Raw genomic sequence first — 18,515 nt, 5'->3', positions numbered from 1 at the left:
CGGGACAACTCCCGAACGGCCGGTTCATTCCCGGGCCGGTCCAGGCCGGCCATTAGGAAAAAAATTGAAAATAAAATGTCGGCCTTCGTTCCATTTTGGGGGCTGGGCGGCCAACAAAGTAAATCGTCGCTGTCACGCAGAAACCTCGTATCTCCAAGTTTCAAATTTGTAATTTTTTTCGCAAAGCAAAGCCCTGCTTCATCATACAAGGCCGTCGCACAAAAGTAGTGAAAACAGCAGATCGCGAGGCGTTGTGTGCTTGTAGATCGGCTGTTTTCACTAGTTTAAATCATTTTTAAAATGATAAATACAAAACAAACGGTTTTGGACATACAAGGTTTCCAAATATAACTCATGTATTTGGCCCACTGGCTTGTCACTTGTCATGATCTGAAATGGCAAAGTAGCAGCAGCGCTATAGAGAGAGATCACGCCATGAGGGCCTCTCCAACTCTTTTTCCCGGGCTGAATCAGGGGCCCAACACGTCCCTGCAGCTCAGAGAGAGATAACATCTCCCACATTGCAGGGCCTGCTAGACCAGGGATTCTAACTCTTTTTCATTTCAAGGACCCCCGGTTTGATATGCTTTTAAGTGAAACAGACACATGAAATTAATGTATGTGTATATCATTTATATACGCCTTCCGTGCAAACTCTTCACCCCATTTCCTTATTCTGCACAATTCCCATTGCTGCTAAAGAGTTTTTACCCTACCTGCCTTAAGAGTTTTTTTTTAATCATACCTGCCATACTTAATTTTTTTTAAATTTTATCTTACCCATAATTTTCTTGTTTTTCTTTACATCCATCATTATGATTATTATTATTAGTTGCGACAGTAGGTAGACAGTAGTACGTTTACTATGAAAACCGGCGCATCTTGTCCACGTATCTCCGTACGTCACGCCTGACACTGTGGTTCTAAGGGTTTGTTTGTGGTTCTATGGGTTTGTCGCTCTGACATCATGCTCTGATGTCACTGTGATGTCAGGGGAACCACTCTTAACAGAATGGGTTTGTCGCTCTGACATCACGCTCTGGCTTGATGACCCTTCTATGCCCATATATGGAGATCGCTGATGTCATCACGAGTCACACTTGCAAATTAATTACGTCCTTGTCCGTTTTATGCCCATATATGGAGATCCCTGTCCCGATGTCATCAATATTAAGTGCATAACTGGGAATGCTCATATAAGGGCATGTTCTGACGTCACATTGTTGACAATCATGCAGGGGTCTGGTGCAACTGGTCCGATATACATCACTGGCCGGATGTCGCATGTCGCCCTGAGGCGTCTTACTAGTTATTCTCCCGGCGGAAGTAGCACCGTTTCATGCCGTTTCAGCCTATGGTCTTGACCAGGCTTTTCTCTTCGCAGATGAGTAAGCCTTAGACCACGGACCCACATTTGATAAACATTATCTGGGACCCCAATATAGATCATGTTCATTGATACTCTCTCAGAGTTACAGTCCCAAAATGGTCCATTTGGTTCCCAACCATCAATCATGCAGGTGCTGGGGAACGGGTGGAACGCTCTTCTAAAGCAATGGTTCTCAACCTGTGGGTTGGGACCCCCAAAGGGGTCCCCAAATTATGTTTGGGGGTCCCGCAGATATTTAGGTAGATGTTAACATTGTTTTCTCACTCAACTGTAAACAAACCAACATAAAGTTTAAGGGTATAGACTAGAGCAGTGGTTCTCAAACTGTGGTATGTGTAACACTGGTGGTACATGGGCCCCCCTCAGGTGGTACTCAGAGGAGTTTCCCAAAAATAAGGAAAAATACATACTGTAAATGGAGTGAAATATTTATACAGGTACTTCTGACCAAGCAATTGGTTGGAATAGGCTCTCCAGTCGTGCTGAAATGAGCATGAGGGCACTAGACGATTTAACGGATGAATCACGTTAGAAATATCATCAGTTTGCATGGGAAGTTCACAAATGTAGTAGCTAAATCTGTCCAATGACCCGGTCATCAAATTATTGGCATAGAAATGCAACAAAAACTAAAAAAAACCTTCATGAATTCAAGGATTAGATTGGCCTCCTATGTTAACTGTGCATAGCTGAAGGTGATGGGGTAGGTCTACGCACCTGTGCACTTGTAGAGACATAATTTTAAAAAGGTTGAGAACCACTGGACTAGAGGGTATCCGCACATTTCTAAAGTGACAATTTAAGGACTTTTTGATACCTCTATGACAAATTAAACATTGGCTAAATTGTCCAATTTTAGAGGCAGAAATTGTGAAAATAGCCGATCTACATGCTCACAACGCCTCGCAACTGTGAGCATGTAGATCGGCTATTTTCACAATAGAACTGTGTTATACAAAATGTCATTCCTCAACTGCTTGTCAAGGTGTGTGTGTGTGTGTGTGTGTGGGGGGGGAGGGATCCCAGTTGAACAATGATTATTTTGGGGGTTGCTGTCAGAAAAGGTTGAGAACCACTGTTCTAAAGGACCCCTGGAGGGGTCTGCAGTAGGGGATGGCAATATAATCGATATGGCAATACATCGCAATATAGTTTATTTGCCAATACTGTATCGATACTTCAGGCTGTAGAATCGCAAAACTTTGAGGAAAATAAAATATGTTCCCATGCATAGGAACCAATGGTAGTAGTCCGGTCCTGCCTCTAGATGTCACTGTACTATAGTAGCTACTTCCCCTTCCCACGGTTCAGGTGAGGTCTCGAGAAAATCGTTGCGAACTGGCGAAAAAACATTAGAGCAGCGTCTTCAGCTTTTAGAGCTGATATATCGCAATAGTATCGTATCATAAAGATTCGCAATATATCGTGATACTATTGCATCGTGACCCAAGTATTGTAATACGTTTTGCATCGCGAGATTCTAGCTAATATCCACCCTTAGTCTGCAGACCTCACATTTGAGAACCAGCACGCTAGAAAAAACAGTGGCAAGACCTGTTCACTCCCCTCCGGGGGCGTAAATCATCCCAATCCTCCCCGACAGGCCGCACACGCCGGCACAAAACGTGCGGGGAGAGAGAAAAAAAAAAGTGCAAACAGGGAGGTTTTGGGGCGGTCTAGGAGTGGGACGTCTTTTTCCAGAACTGTCCGGGCATGATAAACTTCCCCGCCAAGGGTGCAATTACCGAATACCAGAATGAGCTAAGCGCACATCTTTAAAAATAGGCCCTTGTGTCAAACCTCTGACAGTCAAGCATGCCAAATATTTCTGTGGCTGCTGCTGTGCAAAACGGACGTGAAAGCACTTGATGCTCGGTTTCAGCTAGCGGGTGCAGCGCGAGCAGCATGAGGGGAAATATCATGGCATGTAAAAGGTTAGTTACATAATGTTTTAAAGAACAGGGCGTGTTTGCTATGTGCGAGCTAGGGTGACAAAACAAGCAGCTGTCCTGGAGTGTACTAATGAATGGACCGCGGTGAACCCAACCCAACGGATTTAACCTACCGACAACAAGTCACACAGACTGGTATTAGGGGTGCAACGGTTAAACAAACTAATGGTTTACTACTAATCGATTTGATGAAATAACAGATTTCTTTTTAATTTTGAATTCATTTATACAACAATTACAAAAAACCATCAGTTATCAGATCTAAAAGCACACAACAAGTTGCGTGCGCTCATAGATCGTTGTTTTCAGTATTATATACTGAAAACATATTATATACATATATTATTTTGTTTCTTAATTGTTTAAAGAGTGGCCAATGTAGTTGTATGTCAATTGATTCCTCCCCTTTTGTGTGATGCTGTAGTACAGGGGTCTTCAACGTTTTCAGGCCAAGGACCCCTTAGTTGAGAGAGAGATGAAGCAGGGACCCCCACAACCTTTTCATAGATTCCATATCGTTTGACAGCACAAACATTGTGTATTTTGTCAATTTGTGTTTTCAGATATTTAACCACTTGAACCGTCGATACTTAAAGAGGTGGTGCCATGATTATTCCCCCCTCTAAAACATGATTATCAGGTATTATGATTATACTAGGAGGAAGATTTTTTCCAAAAAAAGTATACAGAAAGAGTTAAAATTGGGTTTTTATGTGGCCACACCCCCAGTTCATTAAGTATGCATGGATGTCATGGTGGGTGGTGACCCAGCTGAAGTTAGCCACACCCCACAGTGTTGGGTGAATGGTAATTAGGGGAGGAGTTGATTCTGTGATGTAAAAGTATCTGTGTTTTTAACTGACACTTTTGACCACAAGGTGGCAGCCTCCAAGAGAAAACAAACAAATACCAAGAGAATACACAATTGCTCATAAAAAACACACCAGGGGGTCCAATGATGTACTTTCAACCTCCTAGACACATGAAAAACAGAAAGAGTACAAAACTATGGCACCACCTCTTTAATAAACTTGACCTTTCACTCTGAACTTAGTCTGCTCTTTTCCCCCTCTACACCAAACCTCTTTGCCGAAAATAGCCGATCGTTGTGAGCTTGTAGATCTGCTATTTTTAGTTAAAGTTCTCAGAATATGGATGCTAGGGTTCAAGTGGCTAATATTAAAAAAAAGGAGAAAAAAGATTTGGAGAACCCCCTGTAGTAACTCTGAGGACCCCCCTAGGGGTCCCGGACCCCCTGTTGAAGACCTCTGAAGTAGGGTATTAATTCACGAAAAAAACACAGAGATAAGAGGTTTCCTGACAGCAACAATATTATAATATAGTTCAACTCACAGAAAGCCTTCTCAAAGCTAAACCAGCCGTTGCCTGCAAAACTGCCACACAGATTGAGGCCAATAGGAGATGTTTTATTGAAAGCCGATGGAGTAGAAGCACATTTGATAAGCTGACTGGTTCTTTAGTGAGGGAATGCCAGATTCAAGCATTCATCATACAAGTTTTTTTTTTTTGGACCTCCAGAAATGTATTAGGCATGATCGCGATCGCGAAATTGCATGTTTAACCCCCATACCAACCCATTCTTTCAAACATGGCAGCCATGTCTGTTTACATCTGAAGAAAACATAATGGCTGATAAATCATGAATGCCTGAACGGATTTCCAAGCAGATTTTTTTGTTTGAAAGCTGTGAACAGTGTGCACACACGTGGTGCATCATCTAGGCATGGGCGTGCACTTTTTACACAATTGCGCAATTACATGGAAGTCTATGGTAACCATGGCAACGTGGGACATTGAAGAGAAGAAATCATAGCAACATAAGTGTTAATACAGAGATTCATTGCAGAATTCATTTAAACCTACATTTTGGTTTAAATCAGTCGTTCTCAAACTTTAAAATGTCAAGGTCTCCCCTTAACTCTGACAAATGGTTTCATGTTTATACTGTCAGAGTTACATACTTGTAAGGGTCAAATTTAGTCCCTGGACCCCCACTTTGAGGACCACCACTGGTCTAAATGGTCTGTTCTCCTTTTTCTTTTAGTTTTTGTTACCTTGTAGGTGGTTGTACCGTTAAGTAACTTGAGAAATAATCATGATGAAAACCAACATGAAAAAGAATCGTGATAAGATCGTGTATCGTGATACAGCTTGGAAGAATATCGTGATATTGTATTTTTCCACATCGCCCACCCCTACTTCAGTCGTTAAAAAAGTGGCCCACGGAACTCTTTTTATCATTGGTTTGACTTTCTCGTCACTTTCTTGCCACTTGTACAGTATATCGGATGCTGAAACAAACAAATACTCCCACAGGGACTAATAAAGTTTTATATCATATCCTAAAAGTTTAATGAACTTCTATAAAAAAGGAAGACAAGACGAGACAGCTTACTCAAGTTACTTCCTCTACACTTTGTTCCTTCCGGAGGCCTCATCAACTTAATATTATCCATCTACTGTTCCGCAGATACAGACGGCAACATAAGAAAGAACAAGCGCTCTTTGTGGCCGCCGGCGAAACCAAATGGGCCTAACCTTTCATAGCTTGAGAGCTGTGCGGGTCGATTATCCATTAAAATCCATTAGGGGCCATTTCAAAGGACGCGCGAGGAGAAATTTGGCTTTCATAAAAGCTCTTTAGTTAGACATGCGCCAGTGATCATGCAGTGCAGTCGCTGCTGATCACATCAGACAGACAAAGGCGTATTCACAGTCATGGCCTCATTAACAGCCCGGTCCAGCCTTAATGAGACTCGAGTGTCATTTTACACAGATTGTCAACCATGATCCGATGCGCCGCCATCATTCATTCAGGGGGGGCTTTTTGGCGCTCTTCAACTTCAGAACAGAGGAGTCATACTCGTGACACTTTCTTTCAGTTTTGTTCTGCTTTCGGGCCAACATACAAGACTGTAAATACTGAAATCTTGTTTCGTCTCAGCTCCAAGCTGCAACTGTTTTTCAGAATTTAAAGGGATAGTTCACCCAAAAAACTATTTTCGATTACTCACCCCATGGAGACCTTAATTCATGGATATTTGTGTTGTTTTTGTCCCGTTTCCCAAGCCAATCATTTGATGACCAGCAGTGGTTCCCTATGGCAGTGTTTCTCAAGCTTTTTCATGTCAAGGACCCCCAAATTGACACTTAATAGCCAGCGGACCCCCATTTGAAAAGATATGCCGGGGACCCCCCATAACTAAGATGTTTTATGGCTTTAGCAGTGATTCTCAACCATTTCAATTTCAAGGACCCCCAGTTTGACATGCATCAGGCTACGGACCCCCATTTAATGGTATTTCTATCTCTGGGACACCAATTTATATTGTATCTAACTATCATTTATAGATCGTTTACATAACGCACTAGCTGTGTTTGACCCCTGGGGGACCTCACCCCACCTTGGGAACCAATGCCCTAAGGAGACACAAAGTCCACAAATTATTGGCTTAAGAATGCGACAAAAAAAAGAAAAAAACATTTTGGGTGTTAACCAACGTAATCCTGGGATCATAAGAGTGATTATCGCCCTGAGAGCAATATCAGCACTTCATACAAAGTACCTGCAAATGGTACTACCGGTATTCTGTCTTATCTGTATTTGCTTTGCTTATCAGATCAGGGATTGTATTAATTCCCTATCCCCTATTTATTCAGCAAATTGTCGTTGTCGGGTGGAAACCTCGTATCTCCAAGTTTCAAATGTGTACGTTCTTTCGCAAAGTAAAGCCCTGCTTCGTCATACAAGGCCGTCGCACAAAAGTAGTGAAAACAGCAGATGTACAAGCACACAACGGCGTTGCGTGCTTGTAGATCGGCTGTTTTCACTAGTTTAAATCATTTAAAAAATGCTAAATGCAAAACCAACGGTTTTGGACATACAAGGTTTTCACCCGACAACGACGAAATACAGAGTAATACCTGCTATTGTATACACAGGTGTACATGTACAGTACAGGTGCAGCTGTGGGGCCGCTCTGCAACAGCTGAGCTACAGAACACTACTGCTAAGGTAAACAACAGAGTTCCTGTGATGTGATCACGTCGCCTACAGAAACATCTGCCTCCGCCATGTCTGAACACGCTATAGGCACGATAAGGACGACCAACGTGACACACGGAGCGCACGGCAAGGGGACAGACAGGTGTGAAGCGTCACGTTGCATCCTGCAACAATAGACGCCACTTATTAACCTCTTAAGACCGGGGAAGCATCCGAGAAGGAACTTTTACATTTTGGCTATTAGAAAATAGCAGATCTAGAAGCTCATAACGCGGCACGAGCTTGTTGATCTGCTGATTTTGAAAAATCGAGAACATTTAGCAAATCTTTGAATATATGCATTTTTTTAAAAGAAAACCTTTTTAACTTTGCTTCTGTGAGTCCCTGGAACAAAATATTTTGAGATGGGGGACGGGGTCGGCTGGCAAATACATATCATTTTGGGGTCCTTGACATGAAAATGTTTGAGAACCACAGTTTTTATTATGTTTTGAAACTTGCTTTGGCAATGTAAACGTATTCTCATGCCAAAAAGCTCCTTTGAATTGAATTGATATATGAACATAAGTAAAGACCCTTTCCCACTGGGAGCGATTACAATAAAGATAATGATAAAAAATATCGTTTTTAATTGAAGTGGACAGTAGCATCCACACCACAACGATAAAGCCGTCATAATTGATGTGAACGCCGACATATTGTTATCGTTATCTTTATCGCGTCCGGTGGGAATGACACTTTATTCAGAAAAGTGTTAGGATTTACTAGAAGAGAGATTCTAGTAGAATGGGCCTCAGGTCTAGATGGGTTAAAGCGCTCCAGCTGACAGCTCTTTTCAGCGGGGGCCGGTCCGGACACGCCACTAAAAACAAAAAGAGCAGTGCGTTTACCACACATGCTGAAATCTCTTTTTCCTGTTACATTTCATTAAGAGTGCATTGTCCGAGACAAAGACAGCACGGGCAGCTTGGGACACGGCCCGCTCCGCTGGATAAACACCACACCCTAGAACCAGCATCCGATCATCAGAAATCTCTCGAGCACATCCGCTCTCTTCCTCTCTCTCGCACTCTGCCTGCCCATACAAGCACATTAATGTGAGCTCAAGCGGCAACTGTCTGAATTAGTGTCAACGGCGGAGGAATAGCGCTGTGTTTCAGGGGAAAGCATTGGGTGTGTGTGTGTGTGTGACCTCAAAAGGGCCCAAGAGGCGATGCCGTAGTGGCGCTGGCTGTTGTGACCGCTGACTGGTGGCGGGGCAGAGAGGGGGTGATGAGGACAGCTTGAGGACAGCCACAGCAGCCCTCTTCTCCCCTGGCAGCTTCACTGAGACAAAATTGGTAAGACAAGGTCGAACCCCTGCACGAGCACGCCGCTCCCATCTGGCCCAGGGTCGTCGCCGCGGCTTGGCGGATGAAAATGTCACGCTGACGGACGGCGGGGTCTCAGAGGGGGAGCGGCTAATGTCTGGCTTGAGAAGAGGAGAATGACGCAACCAGATCTGGTGCAGGGGTTGACACTAAGGCCTCAGAGGCACTTGCCCGTCGGGCAAGTACAGGTCATGTTCTACTTGCCCAAAGGTCATGCCCACTTGCCCGAAAAGTAAAGAGCCCATTATAAGATGATAGGTAAGATTTTAATTACCGCTCAATTTAACACTTATTTCTTTACTGTCTGGGGCTGTGCGATAAAATGTCATACCTCAATACTTCCTAATCCAGCACATTATAGGTAAACAGTGCTCTTATTTTACTTTCCACAGACCAGAAGACAGAGCGCTCTGGCCACGTTCAGGTGTTTAGACAGATATCTCGTGTTGTGTTTATAGATGGTTGCGTCCCCACTCAAATGAACACTTGCCCGGTCGGGCAACCTGAAAGCCAACTTCACCTGCCCGAAGGATTTATTTACCGGCCTGTGTGTCAATGCCTGTGGTGTAAATCCGTCACACAAGTAAACACCAACATCCAGCAGGTACAGTAGCAATCATAGTGTACGATGTCCGTATGCATTCACTGCTCGCTCGCTGCATTACTGGAAGGAATCTTTGTCTGTCGGAACTAGGGGTTGGGATCCGGAACCGAATGAAACATTTGGAAACGTTTCTGGGACCGGTTTTATCCCACTGTCAGTGCTGGTTATTTGGACTTCACTTAAATCTTAAAATGGTAAATGGTGCATTTATATAGCACCTGTATCCAAGGCGCTTTACATAGATTGTGCACCAACCTGCTCACCAGGAGCAACTAGGGGTTCAGAGTCTTGCTCAAGGACTCTTCGACACTAACTCTGGGGGAGCCCGGGATCGAACAGCGCGAACCTTCCGGTTGCCAAGCAGCCGCTCTACCCCTGAGCCACTGCCACACACACACACACACACACACACACACACACACACACACACACACACACACACACACACACACACACACACACACACACACACACACACACACACACACACACACACACACACACACACACACACACACACACACACCTCCGCTATACAATTTCAAGGGCGACCATAACTCTTGAGAGTGTACAAATGGAACCAAATTTCCATTTGTAAACTCTCAAACTCACATATACTGTAGGAATCGTTAAAGGGAACCATTAAGGAATGGGACTGTTAAGAGGGAATCGTTAAAATCCTAAGGGATCTCAACCCTAGTCTGAACCCCACTGTCCATATTCTGGGGGATCTACAAGCTCACAACGTGTCACGTTGCAACTCGTGAGCTCGTAGATCAGCTATTTGTGCCAAAGAGATTTGATGTAGGCCTAATATAGTGCCCTGGGGGACCCCCGTTCAATAGGGCTTCTTCACCCTGCGTGCTTCTCTTATCTCTGGAGGTCACCTTCTTGTGTCTGGGTGGGGTGGGGGGGGATTCTCAATGAGTGCCAATGGAGCGTGGAATTGCTAGTACGCCGTAAGTTGTCAGCAGTGTCATTTGCCAGAAATCTACCAGCTTCTCCTTGCCTCCACCCTCCTCTATTCACAGGGACACACGGAGGACTGGCGTGCCACAAAGTCTAGAAGAATCTGCTCAATTAAAGTGTTGGAGTAAAAGTACAATATTTTTTTGGATCTGTGATGTAGTGGAGTAGAAGTAAAAGTATTGGAAATTGGAAATACTAAAATAAAATACAAATACCACAAAATTGTACTTAAGTACAGTACTTAAGTAAATGTACTTACAGTTACTTCAGGAGTAAAGTATGCGTGTATCTAAAACCCAGTTAAGACCCGCCAGCGGGAGCTTGTGATTGGCTGAACCTGATGTAGGGAGTGCTCTGTTGTGTTCCACGCAGAGGTGCCAAAAGTCAGGGGGATGAAGATTTACAATTCTGTCCCCCTGGTTTACGACGTCTAACGACGCCGAGTCGGCTCATGCGACCTTCGCAGCGCTCGACACGGTGAGTCGCTTGCTACCTACCACTCGCTTGCCGGTGTCTCACGTGACTCAAGGTCGCTTGAGGCGCTGGTAGTGAACATTTTTGTCACGTCAGCGTCGACACACACACCCCAGATCCATGTGGATCACGAGGCGTTGTGAGCTTGTAGATCTGCTATTTTTGGCTAAAGTTCTCAGAATATGGACGCTTTAGGGTTCAAGTGTTTAATATAAAAAAAGGAGAAAAAGTTTTCTATCACACAAAGATCTGGAGGACCCCCTGTAGTAACTCTGAGGAACCCCTATTGAATACCCCCGTTATAGAATAAGGATCTGGATCTGATCCTATCTGGCCACAGCAGCCAGCGAGGACTTCAGAACAATGCTGGTCTTCAGTAAGACGCATGGCAAGCATGGGTCCAGGATTTGCACATCTCAGGACTTTTTATATGCAGGAGCAATAAATTCAAACCCAAAAGGACACCGACTGGCACCCTCTTTTAGTTGTAATTGCCTTGCTTCAGTGAAGCAGCAAAGCACAAGCCATGCACTACCTTGAAATGGATCTCAAGGCCAAAAGAAACAAGGAATTATCTTGCATGCCTCCCTTCCTCTCTGCCCTACACATACAGTACATCAAGGGTCTTCAACAGGGGGTCCGGGACCCCTAGGGGGGTCCTCAGAGTTACTACAGGGGGTCCTCCAAATCTTTGTGTGATAGAAACTTTTTTCTCCTTTTTTATATTAACCACTTGAATCCCATAGCGTCCATATTCTGAGAACTTTAGACAAAAATAGCAGATCTACAAGCTCACACCACCTCCCAGTGAGATGGTAGATCGGCTATTTTCGGCAAAGACGTTTGGTGTAGGAGGGGAAAAAGAGCAGACTAAGTACAGAGTGAAATGTCAAGTTATGTATTGACGGTTCGAGTGGTTAAATACGTATCTGAAAACACAAATTGACATGAATCCAAAATATAGGGTGAGAACTTGAAGTTCAGTCACCCGAGAGAGACTTGGAGTAGAACCACTGCTCCTACATTTGGAAAGGAGTCAGCTTAGGTGCTTCGGGCATCTAGTACGGATGCCCCCCGAGCGCCTTCCTAGGAAGGTCCTCGATGCGCATCCCACTGGGAGGAGACCCCGTGGCAGACCAAAGACCAGATGGAGGGATTATATCTCCAAACTGGCTTGGGAACGCCTCGGTATACTCCCTGAGGGAGTGGAGGAAGTTGCTCAGGATAAGGAAATCTGGAGGTCTCAGTTGGAACTGTTAGCCCCGCGACCCGACTCCGGATAAGCGGTTGAAGATGGATGGATGGATGGATGGATTGTGCCGTTAAACAATGAAACTATATAGAATCTATGAAAAGGTTGTGGGGGTCCCTGCTTCATCTCTCTCTTAACTAAGCGGTCCTTGGACTGAAAACGTTGAAGACCCCTGCAGTACATACATACATACATACTGTACTGTACATATATAAGCTGACTGCTGCCCTGCTTAAGCAAATGAGCTGTTTCAAGAGAAATATTCATCATCCTCCTCATGAATGATTTAACGCTTCATATCTAAAAATTAGACTTCCAAGCCAGCTACTGTGTATGTGCGCTCCGCCTCAAATCTCTTACTTTTGAGAAAAACGCTTTTCTTGCATGCATATTTCTTATGCAAGACTTGCAATAAGCTATGTGTAGAAGAAAACCTGACATGTCAAAGTAATAAGAAAACCCTAACTGAGATTATCACTGTATATAAATTATAACTGTGTCTGTGACAGAGAAAGGGTGGTCCTTAAAGTGGTGTCTTCATAGTCTGGCATAGATTTTAGCTCTGGTAGGTTGGTGTGGTTTCCAGGCTAGTGTCTTTATGCCCCTCTATGATACTGGTTCTCAAAGTGGGGTCCAGGGTCCCCCAGAGGTCCTTGAGGTGGTTCCCAGGGGTTCCCAGCCAAATGGTTGATACAGTGGATACAATAGATAGGCTGTTGACATTCCTCAGAAATTAAAATCAAATATTGGTCTTAAAGAGTACTTATTGTAAAAACAGGACACCAGCGGAAGACAACGCACGCGCTGCTCAGATCCAATAAAAATCCAATATATTCAGTTTGTTTTCGTAAATTGATACATTGTTTTTCTATTGTCCCTGTCAAATACACATACTGTATAATAAAAAATGATGCCAATTGGACCATTATAGGTCTGTGACTGAGATAAATGGAACCAAATGGACCCTTATGGATCCATCATTTGTAAGGCTGTCACGATTATGACATTTTACATGACGATTAATTGTCACTCAAATAATTGCGATTAACGATTTAACTGTGTTTTGTCGTTGACAATTGCATTTCTGTTTGGCTTTTAGGCTTTGAATTTGACACATGACCTAAATATACCGGTAAAAAGAAATGACTCACATATTTGACAACTTTGTACTTAAAAAATAACATTGATAGTGGAAATAGCCGATCTACAAGCTCACAATGCGACGCGTTGTGAGCTTGTAGATCGGCTATTTTCACAATTTTTGACTTTTTTTTAAATACTGCATTTTTCAACATGGAAACGATTATGACGATTATTAAAAATAATCCCGATTATGTCAAATAATTGTGATTAGACGACTATGTAATAATTGTGACAGGCCTAATCATTTGGTTCGACCATCTCTTGGGGCGACGCGATAAGCAGCCACATGGTTAAGGCGCATGCCACATAGGTTCTAATGTCTGACAGCGAGTCACTGGTTCGTTTCCCGGGCCCGATTCAGGCCATTTGCTGCATGTCTCTCCCCTATGCTCTCCCCCACCTTTCCTGTCTCTGTCAACACACTGACTTACCCAAATGAAGCAGAAATACCACCCACGCTCACCTCAACACCATAACATGCAGAATAGATTTGTACACTCTTAGAATGGATTACCAGTCAGGATTTTACTATGAAGATGAGCCGTGACATTGCAGACTTTGAAGTCGGTTTACATCATCATCTTACACAGCATGGAGGAAAACGCAATGCAATTCAGCGAAATGGCTAGAGACAAACTTTCAACTGCAATCTGACTTCTGCCAGCAACAGTTCATATGTTGTGAAGGACAATAAGTGAGTTATGTTTGACAATAACCAACATCACTGACCTTAACATCATACCGTCACTTTCCGGCAGAAACCTTGTATCTCCAAGTTTCAAATTTGTACATTTCTTCGCAAAGCAAAGCCCTGCTTCATCATACAAGGCCGTCGCACAAAAGTAGTGAAAACAGCCGATCTACAAGCACACAATGCCTCACGGTGAGAGGCATTGTGTGCTTGTAGATTGGCTGTTTTCACGAGTTTAGATAATTTTTAGAATGATAAATACAAAATAAACTGTTAAGGACATACAAGGTTTCCACCCGACAACGACGATATATTGCACCGTAGATCTTAGATATTGAGTTAGTGTGATGATGATGATGATGATGATGATTATACAAATACATTGTGTTGAGTCATTGTGGCCAGTGACATACTGCAATACACACATACTGTACTGTACTGTACTGTACTATGCACTGGTGAATCTTAAAGTGGGGTCCAGGGGACCCCCCAAGGGTCCTTGGGGAGATATGTGGGTCCCACTCCATGGCACAAACTATTTTCAGATGGTGGTCTGCAGCCAAATGCATCCTTGACATGAATTGTTTTCAAGTACCGCTGCTATACTGAAGCTGCGGTGTCGGCATACAGCCGCGCAAACACATGCACACGCGCACACACACTCGCACAAACACACATTGCTTGACACCACAGTTATGGTTGCCGGCGTGACACACTGCCTCATTAAAACAATAGTTTCAGAATCCCAAACAAAGGAATCCCAATTACAAGGAACAGGCAACCTGCATACAGCTCTAATATTTAGAGGGAGGTTTTGTAAGCAGGGTCACAGAGGATATAGCAGGTGTGACTTTGGCGAGTTTTGATAGATCACGCACCGAACGCTACACTAGCAAATATGCTTTTTAATCAAAAGGTATGCTTAAAGAATGCACATGCCAGCTAGTTTCTTTTCAAGGTGAGTTCACGCACCAGTAAGTCCAGTTAGTCACATGCAGGTCACATTGGAAATTAAATGCTGTCAACGTGTTCCAGAGGTTGCTGGGTCTTTGAGCGGCGCTAACCGCTCCTACAGTACATCTGGCTTTGTCTTTTTGGATGTACAGTATGTACGTTTGTCCCGCAAAGCTTGCCATTGCCCAAGCTTTGTGTGACATTTAATGAAATGAACTCTTAAAAAGCAAAGCTCACTTCACACTGGAAAGCGAGGTCGCACAGAGGGCGAGGTCGCACAGAGGGCGAGGTCGCGCAGGACGGAATTCGCAGAGGACGGAATTCATTATTATATATACTAGAAGCTGGAGCGTCTAGTCGGCGACCTGGCCAACTCGGGAACGATGTAAATAGAGAATGAATGCCCCGCCCTTTAATGCAAACCACATTATACCTGTTGTCATAGGACCCGTTTTGACCATCTGTTTGCCTGTGTCCATTTATGCCCATATATGGAGATATCTGTATCTGTCTGTCTGTCGGCGTCCATTTTATGTCCATATATGGAGATCACTGCAGATATAGTTCTGGGTCCATTTTATGCCCATATGCCCATATATGGAGATATCTGTCTATTTGCGTCCATTTTATGCCTGCCCCACCCTTTAATGCAAACCCAAATATACCTGTTGTCGTAGGACCCGTTTTGACCATCTGTTAGCCTTTGTCCCCACCCTTTAATGCAAACCCCAATATACCTGTTGTCATAGGACCAGTTTGGACCCTCTGTTTGCCTTCTGTTAGCCTTTGTCCCCACCCTTTAATGCAAACCCCAATATACCTGTTGTCATAGGACCCGTTTTGACCATCTGTTTGCCATTGTCCCCTTATGCCCATATATGGAGATCTCTGCACACACAGTACCGGTTGCGGAAAACTCTGATGTCAGACATCAGCTCCGCATTCGGGGATTCATTTTATGCCCATACCCCTTATGCCCATATATGGAGATCTCTGCACACACAGTACTGGTTGCGGAAAACTCTGATGTCAGACATCAGTTCCCCATATATGGAGATATCTGTATCTGTCTGTCTGTCGGCGTCCATTTTATGTCCATATATGGAGATCACTGCAGATATAGTTCTGGGTCCATTTTATGCCCATATGCCCATATATGGAGATATCTGTCTATTTGCGTCCATTTTATGCCTGCCCCACCCTTTAATGCAAACCCCAATATACCTGTTGTCATAGGACCCGTTTTGACCATCTGTTAGCCTTTGTCCCCACCCTTTAATGCAAACCCCAATATACCTGTTGTCATAGGACCCGTTTGGACCATCTGTTTGCCTTCTGTTAGCCTTTGTCCCCACCCTTTAATGCAAACCCCAATATACCTGTTGTCATAGGACCCGTTTTGACCATCTGTTTGCCATTGTCCCCTTATGCCCATATATGGAGATCTCTGCACACACTGTACCGGTTGCGGAAAACTCTGATGTCAGACATCAGCTCCGCATTCGGGGATTCATTTTATGCCCATACCCCTTATGCCCATATATGGAGATCTCTGCACACACAGTACCGGTTGCGGAAAACTCTTATGTCAGACATCAGTTCCGCATACGGGCATTCACTTTATGCCCATATATGGAGAACGTGGGAAGAATGGTTTAGAGATACTCGGATTACATACATACATACACATTCACAGAGATTTTTTGTTGACTCATGTGGCGTACGTGATGTCAGAGCCTTTTATGAAGTGATGTCACAATGAGTCAGCGCTTCCTCCGGAACAGCCTGATGTCAACAATCAGCTCCGCATAAGGAGATTCCGAACGTTTCGCGCCGGTTTCGGAAAACCGCGAGTCGGGTCGGGTCGAGGCCCGGCACTGCACTCCGCGCGGCGGCGGGGAACGCGCGTGCCGAATCTGAAGCCGGTGGGACGAACGGTTCTCGAGATACGCGGATTACAAACAAACAAACAGACAGAGATTTGTCGCATTTATAGATAGATATCGGACCAGTTACCCATATATGGAGATACCTGATACCCATATATGGAGATCTATGTATATGGAGATATGGGCATATTGGTTGGATCGGCGGTTCTACAAAAAGATTAAAAATAAATAAAATGCACCTTTAGGTATGCAAGCAGATGCATTGTGCAGACATATACATAATCCATTCACACAACACAGGCACACAAAAAGGAGGAAAAAACACATTTGGAGGACCCCCTGTAGTAACTCTGAGGACCCCCTCGGGGTCCCGGACCCCCTGTTGAAGACCCATGCAGTAACATCATGACATCAACTCACTTTTCCCCCTGCAGTTTGTTGGTCTTCACTATCAAGTCTTGAGTTTGCTCTTTGGCAGCCTGTTGAAACAAACGGTTCGCTGCATTATTTCATGTGATTATGAACGTTTGTAAAATATCACAATTCATATTATTGCTATCACATGGTTCAATTTAAGTATTTGATACGTGACAACAGCCATAAACTGTATATTAGGATACCCGGTTAACCGTGAAATAATTCATTATACGTTTTGGACTGATTGATTGAACATTCAAAATACCTCATACTGTATAAATAATGTAAATGATATTGTAAATAAATGTAACATAAAATACTGTTCTTCAATATTACAAGCTTACAAGCTTGTTCTGTTTTTCAAGAAGAATGTTAACTCATATGCTGCCAAAAACGAGGAACCCGAGAATTTCGCGATGTACCACCCTGCCACGCCCAAGGAACCCGAGAATTTTTGAAAAAAAAAAAAATCTAAAAAACTTTTTTTCAAAAAAATTTTTTTGACCCCAAAACATTTAGTAGGCATGATAGCGATCGCGAAATTGCATGTTTAACCCCCATAGCAACCCCATCTTTCAAACATGGCAGCCATCTTTGTTTACATTTTAGGAAAACATAATGGCTGCTATCTCATGAATGCCTGAACGGATTTCCATTCGGATTTTTTTGTTTGAAAGCTGTGAGCCATGTGGACACACGTGGTGCATTATCTAGGCATGGGTGTGCATGATCCGTGCACTATGAATTACATGGAAGTCTATGGAGACAGTTTGGCATATGAGAGTACGAAGGTATTGTTAAATGGCAGCAGATGAGTTAACATCTTTTCCACCACAGCACGCACGGTGCCACTAGTAGTGACGGATGGTTGAACCATCTGGCTTGGTCCAGAGCAGCAGGCCGATATTAACGTTAACTTTATCCTGCTGGATTTATCCAACGTACAGTATGTACCGTATCCAATGCTGTGGCCGTCACAAATATCTATGACATATAGCTTCAAAACAAGCAGCACATTAAAGGAGTTTCAACTTTAGTTTTTCAATGGCTTTGCTTTAAAAAAATAAACGAAATGCTTTGCTCTGGGAAAAGTGTCCAGAAAGACTGTTTCAACTTTGCTTCATTAGCTGTGTTGACAAGTAATGACAACTGTGTTCAAGGCTTATAATGCAAACTTAATTAGAGATGTGCTGATTGATCGGTGAGTGATCGCGATCGGCCGATAATGCCTCTATCGGCTTTGATCGGTATCGGCTTTGCCGATCTACAAGCTAGATCAGCTATTTTCACAATATGTATCTGTGGGACTGAATGTAACCTCAGCTTCAACTTCTACAAGTTGAATTGGATACTAAAGGACCTCAGCCCCATGAGTTGAATACC

The 18,515-nt window shown here is 43.7% G+C and overlaps 1 protein-coding gene across 2 annotated transcripts in view; it reads right to left on the bottom strand.

Annotated features, from left to right (window-relative positions):
• Positions 1 to 18,515, bottom strand: part of cog6 (component of oligomeric golgi complex 6) — an 88,518-nt gene that overhangs the window by 64,714 nt on the left and 5,289 nt on the right. For both annotated transcript variants that reach the window (XM_080730998.1, XM_080730999.1), the window contains one exon: positions 17,136 to 17,194. In XM_080730998.1, coding sequence (XP_080587124.1) covers positions 17,136 to 17,194 — 59 coding nt within the window. The remainder of the gene's footprint in view (positions 1 to 17,135; positions 17,195 to 18,515) is intronic.

This window comes from Nannobrachium achirus, assembly GCF_963921795.1.
Source record: "Nannobrachium achirus genome assembly, chromosome: 8".
NCBI classification, from domain to species: Eukaryota; Metazoa; Chordata; class Actinopteri; order Myctophiformes; family Myctophidae; genus Nannobrachium; species Nannobrachium achirus.
This window is presented reverse-complemented; position numbering and strand designations above follow the sequence as displayed.